The 9,717-nt window shown below is 39.7% G+C and overlaps 1 protein-coding gene across 3 annotated transcripts; it reads right to left on the bottom strand.

Moving 5' to 3' along the window:
* Positions 1 to 263: 263 nt before the first annotated feature.
* Positions 264 to 4,559, bottom strand: LOC108666970. Of its 3 annotated transcripts, none has more exons than XM_018153946.2 (6): positions 4,506 to 4,559; positions 2,625 to 3,622; positions 2,023 to 2,377; positions 1,683 to 1,841; positions 1,286 to 1,450; positions 264 to 795 (listed from the first exon to the last, which is right to left on the bottom strand). In XM_018153946.2, the coding sequence occupies exons 2-6, from the start codon at positions 3,558 to 3,560 to the stop codon at positions 329 to 331; spliced, it is 2,082 nt and encodes a 693-aa protein (XP_018009435.1). In that variant the 5' UTR covers positions 3,561 to 3,622; positions 4,506 to 4,559; the 3' UTR covers positions 264 to 328. The 3 variants fall into 3 exon arrangements, with proteins under 3 accessions (XP_018009435.1, XP_047735845.1, XP_047735844.1); XM_047879889.1 differs by lacking the exon at positions 4,506 to 4,559 and adding an exon at positions 4,192 to 4,255; XM_047879888.1 differs by lacking the exon at positions 4,506 to 4,559 and having other exon boundaries at positions 2,625 to 3,877.
* Between the last annotated feature and the right edge of the window lie 5,158 nt (positions 4,560 to 9,717).

The following is a 9,717-nucleotide window of genomic DNA, read 5'->3' on the forward strand; positions in this document are numbered from 1 at the left end:
GAAGCATTCTGTGCCTATGAGTTAGGGAAATCCACAGGGTGCCATCCAAACTGACCATCGTTTCTTCGCAAGACTCTCCACATTAAACATAATAAAGCTAATCTGTATTGATCACTCTGAAAAGGTTATTAAGAGATGCAAACCTCTTGCACAAGGTAAAAGACTCTCCGCATTATCTCCAGTCAGCATATTGTTGGCAGAAGTGGCATGACAAGTGTAAGCACGTGTGAGCATTTACACACTCTTATGAACACTAACAACACTTTTCATTAAGGACAATTTATTCTGAGAAACAATATAAAACATGCAAAATTCCTCAACATCCCCATTAGGCTGATTCAGATCCGAAAAATTCGCCAGTCTGTGAAAGTCCGAACGGAAATTCGTGGTAGAGATCTTCGGTGAAATTGTTAACGTGGGATCGGAAGATACCGACATGACTTCTAAGCACGATTGTCAGCGTAAGCTTGAGTTCGTTGACGATTGTCCCGATGCTCCAGCTCAGAGGCATGTAGAATGCCAATGTTTGTAGAGAATCCCATAACATTTCTCTGTAGCTTTGAGAAAATTTCGCGGTGGTCACTTGCGTCGATGTTAACGGGCTGGCCTGGCACAGAATTTTAGCGTAGCTTTTCGACGACATGTTCGCGTATTCTTCATAAATGAAGGTTTGGTAGCGTGAAGGATTCGGTGCGTAGTCGACGGGGTTCTCAAAGTAGCTGTCAGACTGAGGTAGGCGCCAGCGAAACGGGACGGATCGGCCGTTTTCGTAAAGTATCGGGTGGTAAAGTGCGTCTGAACGATGAAAATGACAATTTAGGCGAGGTAACGTTAATCATTTTCGGCATCAACTTCCCAATCATTTAGTAAGCAATTTAAATTACAGAAAGGTTAACAGAAGTAGTTTTTATTACTAAAGCTTAACACCTAATCAAGTAGGAACCGTTTCATACAGAAATGGAATATGAATTTATAATTTAAAAAATTAGATTCTGAATAGGCTTTTACAACATTAAATTCTTAGTTCAATGATTTGGCGAAGCGAACCTATTCTTATCATCTGCAGCTAGTAGCCGGCAGCAGACAAATGCGGCGATTCAAGTTATGATTATCGCTAATGACAAAAAACAAATCTAATATAACGCTCAAAACAGAAATGTTTAGTTTTAATCCTTGTCATATTGTATAGAAACAGATGCACGCAGACTATGTACGATCATAAAATTTCAAAATTACTATGTAGTATGACTAGTCTCGCTTCTACATGAGAAGAATAGCCACCGACCTCCGCGCTTCGCTATCTCCCTGAGCACTTCTGACTGGGAGTCGAGGTTGGCGATGTGGAAGTATCCAGTGCAGTGCTTGTGGCAAGACTTGCATCCTGCACCAATGTCCACCAACTCCGTCAGGTAGTACAACTTCCCGTCAGACTCAAAATTGCTATTTTGCACTGAAAAGAAGGTTCAGTCGGTAATATGCGAGCTACATGACAAAATTGGGATTCAAATTATTCCACTTTGCGATTTTGGCAATTGCTAATACAATATTCTAGACACAGTTTCATTTAAAACAGTCACGTAAATTTTCGCAATGCAATAGTGATATAAATCATGGCCAACTATTTAACGACAACCAAACCAAACTTCAGCAGGCATTTGTGACGTCTATAGGCAACACTTCACCTATTTTCTTGACACCCAAGATGCTGCCCATGCGATGCAGAAGAGACAAGTCCAATTGCTCGTGGGTGTGCGTGTGGAGCCGACAGGGATTGGATACTCGCTGCTTATACTCGTACATGACGCAGGAGTCTAGGCTAGCACATCTTGCTTCACATGCATCTGAAAAAACCAAAGAAAGGGTATGTAATCTGCAGTTCTTCATCACGGTCCTGGGCATTCGGCTGCATCTGAGCACATAGGCATTCGCCCAAAAATGGTTACATACAATATATCAAATTCATAGTACAAGACAGTTAAATATAACCATTATCATCCAGATATGAGCTGACTTTCCACTTGCCTAGAGGGAGGTCTATTTCATTATAGACAGGCAGCATCATGGTAACATTCTCAGCTATGAAGAAATTGCCGCTGTCGTTCAAGGCGTTGGCCGCCAGAGTGCCGCCGAGGGTGGTCAACGTAATGTAGGTGAAGAGGGTCATCAGGTTCAGTTTCCTCAACACGAATCCTTCCTCGTGCAGCATCGGCACACGGAGCTTGCTCAAAAACGAGACCAAGATGTGGCTGAAGATAAAGGTTGGAACGAAGTACGTTATCAGATTCAAAGACCAACCGAGGATGAAGACCGTAATTTCCAGTGATATTACATCGTGCAGAACTTCCTTCACGTAAGGCCTGTGATGAGAAGACCACGCCTGCACAAAATTAAACAAATTTCAGGTATCAGTCAAGTCGTTTAGCATGTAACTGACAACATAGAAGCGACTTCATAACTTTTTTTGTGTTAATATCGCTCATTGCGAACGCACATTAATCGAGATAATTAATTTGAAAATATCGAATAAGCAACATGGGCAAAAATAATTAATTTTTGTTTTTATTCGTTGTGCTGCGAATGTAATGAAAAGTATATTACCTTATCTCGGCTGAATAAATATTTACCTTGTATTGATTTTCAAATGCAACCGCTCTACGCTGTTGTTGCAGTGGGCTGCTTCGAGTGGGTTTATTTAATTTGAGGTCCAACTTCACGGACTTCAGCCCACCGCCCAGCCCAGCGTCCAGCCCACTAGGTATAAATCCGTTCTGCTTCTCCGTGGGAATTTTTTTTACGTTATCAAACTCCCTAATAAGCATTACCTCTTGCTCAGTAGAGGACGTTTGTCCAAGGTTACAGAGCCCATTGAACGCCGCACTTCTAGGTAGTACGGCGTCCATTGAAGTACGGCGTCCATTGAACGCAGTACTTCTCTTCCGTACGTCAGACTCGTCGAATTGTTTCACGTCTTTAGAATGGTTATCGTAATTCGTCCCATGAACGAATAACCTGTCAATTCCTTCGCACGTTACGTCACCGTTGGCCAATTCTCGTTTTCCATCTTCCTCTAGTTCACCTATTGGCAAAGTTTCAGATGAAATATCTGACGTTAAGACAGGCTCGACAGATTCGCTTGACGATTTTCCTTTGGGCGAGTATGACACTGGGAAATAATCTTGAATATCCTGTGTAAGGGACTCCAAAGGTCCGGCATCAGCTGCATCTGGTTCTAATGTTCCACACGACTTCAGAGGTGAAGCGGAAGCGACAAAATCCTTGTCTTGTCTCGCTTTGGCTTCACCCGAAAATAAGGCAGTTGTTTCCCTAGGCTCTTTTTTAGAAGAGACCCCGTCTGACGCTACGAGGTCATCTTCAAGAAGAGTTTGAGGCGGCCATGCGGCTCCGGACGGGGGATCAGCTTCCTGGACTGCTGTGGATTTATGGTCGCCATTGCACATTTGGGTTCGATAATGCGTTACTGTGTCATCATGACTGGAATGATCGGAAAGCCCCAGTTCACCTTCGTTTGGGTCCTTACTTAACACGTGTGTGATGGTCATTCCAAAACAAAATGACGCAATTCAGATTTCGTTAGAAGCTGGTACCGAATCAGCTGTCGGCCCTGGAGTAGAATCATTCAGGTATTAATAATGAATGGAAGCGGCCTAACGGGAAGGTTGACTCTCTTTTCTAGGAAAAAGTTGGCATAGTTTTTCCCCTAACCAAGTGAAACATTCAACCGAAATCATGTACAAACATTATAAATGGAGTAAATTGATAGTCTACAAATGAAGACCTATGAAAAATTATTCATGAAACGCTGCACGACTGAAGTATTTGCCACTTGCAAATCAGTAGTTTACACTCGTCCCTCCGACCTGTAAGCATAACATATACCAATCATCACACATGCAAAATGATCTAAAACATGAATGGACACCCAGATCGAAATTGAAGACTACGATCGAACACTACCTAACTAATTTGATCGAACACTACCGATAAAATTTTTGCCAGCAATTGAAGCTCACAAACTGTGAATCAATATTGCCAAAAAGCATCTTTATAGCGCTGTCATTTATCAAGTTAGGACAGTGGGCTTTGTTTACACTATTAAGGTGCAAGTTAGTTACACACAATTACTATGGTGTGCTATGCAAGTTAGTAACAATTACTATGGTTAGTTCTTACTAATAATCGTATTAACGTTGGACGCGAGACTTTCACTCGAACATCTCTCTCATATAGACTCCTGCCCTGAAATGTCATCTCCGTATATGCACAATACAACTCTCCTCTCAACTTGGCAGTCTAGACCACACCTCGTGAATCCTCACATATTTGGGCGTAACCTTCCTAAGTTCACAGTGACAAACTACGCTCTTATTCCCTAAATTTAAAATCCATATTTTCCCAGCGGCAACTACAGTATATTTAAATTCTTACGAGTAATGGTGCAAAGATCAATTGAAATTTTCAGAACTTTGTGCAGATCACACACTTACACAAGCAGGAGCATACGTGACTAACGAAAAGTATAGTACTGAGTATTGACGCAGAATGACAAACAAAGAAAATGTACGAACGAACGTACTTTTTCCCTACTCGACCTAAATTGAGGTTAATTAAATCAAATAAGGCAAAATATAATTTATCTTATAAAAGTTTTTTTTCTATTTGCAAACTTTGCAAAGTAATATTCGTATATATCGTACAAGGTTCATAATTTTCCATTTGATCATTTCTATGCACCCAAATAGCCAATGATGTGGTCTATCCGTGTGACATTAAAACCACCAGCATTTTCGCAGCCGGTTTACGGCAGCTTCTACAACAGACCAATGTCTACCAAACCACATAATGCCTTCAAATGGAATTTCGTCCGTAAGCCAATACAAAACTTCCTACTCGCGTTTGTGAAGAGCGATTTTTTTTATTATGATTTCATTCACAAGTCAACTTATGATGGAAATGAAAATAGAATAGAAACTCAACTGCTGGTCTTTACGTAGAAATTTTTGGAACCATTTCCCTGTTCACGAAAATGTTTGATTATTACAGTTGGGATCGATAACTTTGAGTTATGCTATGAAAATTAGACGAAAAACACAATTTTTAGCTGCACTGTATGCAACTGCAATTACTCTAACCCTGTGTTCGTAACGACAGTTTGAAATGTCCCCTCTAATAATCAGCCCAGGGCAGGCTTTATATATGTTTCCCAGTTGAGAATGCCCCTAATTATTGTTAGAAATGCACGACGATAATCCCAAGTGATCGTCCATCCTGCTAATTTAGGTAAAAAATTGTTATGTTCGTTGAGTTAATTAGTAATTTATCGCGATCATATCTTGAACAATTTTATGGAAAGGGTAGCAGGAGCACCGAAGGAGGAGCCACTGATGACGTGGTTGTGTCGATGGGAGGAGCTACCACATGGGCGGCACAGCCTAATGCACAGAAAATCGCACGAGTATTTTATGAGGGACTCGCGTAGAATCGGAAGAATATTATTCTTGGTGTTAAATACTTTTATTTGGAATCAGAATCTGTTTCAACATATCGTGACGAAATGTTCAACATATCCGTATCGTGACGAAGACTGTAGGGATGTTTTTATTTGCGCAAGAAGTAATAAGTATGTAGAATTTAGGGGAAAATTGGGTAGGTGTAGCGATAAGCTCTGTTTACGAAAGTATTTTCTAGTCGTGGATAGATTTTTGTGTAGGTACCTGCACTTAAGTCTGCAGGTATGTTCAACAATGTTTCGCATTGTATGGGGATGTTGAATCATTCTAAAAATTTATTTGAGATTTTAAATAGATATAATTTTACAACTAATTTTAAATTTTTTTATTCGAAATTTAGGACCATTTTTTGCCCCTGCATATGAACTCGGTATTTTTTGCGTCTTGCGAGTAAAGCTCCAACATCGATTTTGATGCGATGGAAATGGGATTATTTTAATGCAATGGACCATCACGACGACATTCTTAGCACCGACGCGTAAGAATTCACACATTAACAGCGGTATTTAATAAAAATTTTATAAATGCAGATGCACTAATTACACTTATTTTGTGCATTAATTGTTTATAAAAATTATCAATAATTCGATTTTAGGCGAATTGAAGGGTTACCAATTATTGAATTTAGACTTTGAATTCTACATACGCGTTAGCAATTTAAATACTACAACTTACAATTAATCACTGTGGTTGTAATTCCCCGCTAAACGCAGATCATCTGAACTGCACTCGATTCTTACGCACTGCACTTGCGGCGTCATGTGCTTTAAAGCGTCACAAAAGCACCACTGAAGCGTGTAAGTGTAAGCCGGTGTAAAAGTGTGCGCGCTGCATGCAAAAGCACCACTGGAGAGCACAATTGGAAGTCTGTGTAAAAGTGTGCTTTCTGCACGCAAACCACCCCACTGCAGCCTGTAATCCCCTTCTGATAAAAAGGTGACTGCAGCAATAAACGCAGATCTCATTACAAGCAATGAGCCTGTCGAGGGGTCACTCCTCGATGTCATTTGTTCTTCATTGTAGTAGCGAATTCGACGTGCATCACGAGCAGTTGTTGGCACGGCGCTTGAAAAATGGGATGTATTCGTCTGTTCACTAAAAGTGAACTGAGGATGAAGTGAGCCTAACTGAGGGGAATACGGAACAACTTCTATCAATGTATGTGCGGACGGACGGCTTGTACCGATGCACAAGGATCGGTAGTGTGTTTCAGCCCAGATATTAACTGAAAAACTAAATTTTAGAAAAACTATTTTTACTATACAGCTATATATGTACGATTTTTACAATCATTTCGCAGAGCTTTCAATTAACCGGTTCGTTTGTCGTAATTACGAAAACGAATGAATTAAACATGTTACATATGTATACTCTTTCCAAATCCAGAATCTCATTTACTCTGAATATTAAGTGATAATATAAAAAATTTGAGATCCGTTAATATGTACTATAATTTTATTAACATTTATCTGCGTCCACAGTTGCACAACACTTCTCCCAGCATCACAGAAGAAAACTCTGCTCGCCCTTCAAGGCAGACGTGGCACGCGTCGCCCTCGCCGCGACAACGCTTGCAGCCACAGCTGCGACGGCCGCAGCAGCGTAAAGTCTACGAATGCAGCGCGCCCTGTTTTGCACTTCGGTGCAGCCATGCCATCTAAAACAAAAGCTGCTGGAGAGGCTCAGCATTATGAACGCACTGAACCATGAAGGCTTATTGAGCTAAGCAGAGGCCATAAAAAAGCCTCAGAAGAGAGGGAGGCGCCCAATCTCATTGGCTTATGTGTGATTTGGGGATCAGGCGCTGCATAATCTTCAGCCAAGAAGCTTGCATTCATTTTCCATGTATTTTAATAAAAATCTTCTTTTGGTCTAGTTGAAAAATATACTTTCATCATAATTATGATACCAGTTCTGCTTACAGCAAACTAAAAAACTCATAACCAGTATAAAACCATGCAGAATAAATAGAAAGAGAAATGAAAGATTCTGTTCACAATAAGAAATAACTTGACATTTTTCGCAAAAAATGTTTTATGTCTCAGAAGCAACAAGGTCAACAATTTTTCGCCCATGGTGGCCCAGAATGAGCTCAAATAAATTAAAAAGAGCAAAAGTATTAGCTGCTCTCAAGTCATACAATAAATGCACGCATAGGGCAATTCTGACCTGCCAGATGCACGCAGCACTTGTCCCATGGGACAAGGTGCATGGAACACGTGCAATATCTTGACCTGCGTGCTGTAAAAGATGGCTTGCAATGACAGACATCGATCGTTCAATGCATGCACTTCCTAGACCTAAACCTGCTCCGCTTTTATGTCGACTTTAATTAAAGGCAGATGCTCTTAATCAAGCATGGAGGAGTGGTTCATGCAATTCGAAGCTTTGTCTTTATTATTTTTAATGCACATTATTGGAGCTCACTTGATAGTATCCGTTCCTTAACAAATAGATTAAATACCTATATAAATTTTAAAAATTGCATTGAAAAATAAAAGTGCAAGTTCCATCATTCCGTTACCTCGCATAATACGTATATTTCAGATTGAAATAATTAAGGCTTCTATTCAATATGTTCATTTTAATGTATGTTCGTAACAAAGTACGAATATGTTAGGCATTGATCGGTATTTTTACGTTCCTTCAGGAGCAGTCTTCGTGTTTTGATTCGAAGCACTGCATGATAAATCAATAATGAGCTATGATAATGAAGAACCAAAGTATCTTATCTCGTATATTAACAAGAAATTATAAGTTGCTTCTATATCGTGATGAATGTTATCAACGACTTTAGCATTTGTCTTGTCGGTTGTTTTGTGCTACTTGCAAGTCGACTTGTATCTGCATTTGCTAACGATCCTTAATTGTCCCAGCATCAATTTCTGGATAAATAAAAATAAACAATTAAACCACTTAAAGCGGACAGGAACTTTCGAAAAATCAAAAATTATCAATTCTTTGTGACAGCTCAACATTTTAATTGCAGCGATGCTCTTGATTTAAATCCGAACCTTGAGTCAAGTTCTCCATTGGATGGGGCTACTGCATGCAACAGGCCTAAAAAGACGTGCACCGGTTGAATTTAGAGCAAAGCTAAACCAAAACGGGAACCATGTTGAGCCGTTATACACTCAAATTGCCACTCCCGTGTCATATAATAATACATATTCATCCTATATATGTTCTCAACTTTATATTTATCCTTAATATATTCAAAACTTTCACACAATAATCCTTTGTTACATAGTTACTAAACCCGATCACACATTTTAAGCAGCAACTCTACGAGTGATTCTTACTAAGATGTTTTTAAGGGGAACGTCTGGGTCCAAAATCGACAATTTTGGCTTCTCCGGTTTTTAGTCTCGTCTTAAATATGATTACTTCGATCCCAAAATGACCTTCTAAATGTATAAAAAATTAATACACTCAACGTCACATCGAGAAGTTGCATTTATTGACCTCGCATTACGCGATCGATGTGTCAATCTCCTCTCTTTGTCTGTGGCCACTTTTCATCTCATTTGTACGAGCAATGAACCATCATTATACCAACAGCCATATACCCATGATAATATTCCGCTGATGTCGGGGTATATATGCCCATGATGATATATCCCCTGATGATATACCGCGGCCCTCGTCACAGGTCCAGACCGCCCACGCCAACAAAAAATTTCAACACAAAATAGCAGGAATCGCTGAGGTGCAGGAGGTTATGGGTTGGTGCAGTTCCTTTACAGTTATTAGGTATGCTACAAAATACACCATGAGCCTTCGCTGCCCTCCCAGTTCTCAATCAAATTCTGAAAGTAAGTGAATACGTATAAAATTGTCAGTTACTTAGCATTTGTCAGTGTTTTAACGGATAACACAATGAATTGTTTGTGCATGCCAGCTGATTGAATACATAATTTAGCAGCCATATACAGAATTGACGTATTTTTCGAATGAATTATTCGAAACTTTTTGTTAGTTTGTTAGGGACTATGCAAGATTTACCTGAGAGCAAATGAATCCATCGTTTTTTTATCTAGTCAACTATAATGGAGATTCAGAAAGATTTACAGTATGCTCCTACTAATTTTTTACTCTTCATTTTGGAATGCTGCACGTAAATTAATAACGTTGGACCACTCCATCATTTTTCATGGTAAATAGTCTATTTATGTTTTTATAGGTCCAT

This window comes from Hyalella azteca, unplaced genomic scaffold, assembly GCF_000764305.2.
Source record: "Hyalella azteca isolate HAZT.00-mixed unplaced genomic scaffold, Hazt_2.0.2 contig4149, whole genome shotgun sequence".
In the NCBI taxonomy this organism is placed as follows: domain Eukaryota; kingdom Metazoa; phylum Arthropoda; class Malacostraca; order Amphipoda; family Hyalellidae; genus Hyalella; species Hyalella azteca.

What these genes read in the sequence shown, in the direction of transcription:
- LOC108666970 (XM_018153946.2), bottom strand. Translation starts at nt 3,560, where the DNA reads ATGACCATCACACACGTGTTAAGTAAGGACCCAAACGAAGGTGAACTG. An exon ending in TGAAATAGACCTCCCTCTAG is followed by an intron (nt 1,842 to 2,022) that starts GCAAGTGGAAAG and finishes TGGTTTTTTCAG; the next exon opens with ATGCATGTGAAGCAAGATGT. An exon ending in CTTGGGTGTCAAGAAAATAG is followed by an intron (nt 1,451 to 1,682) that starts GTGAAGTGTTGC and finishes CCTTCTTTTCAG; the next exon opens with TGCAAAATAGCAATTTTGAG.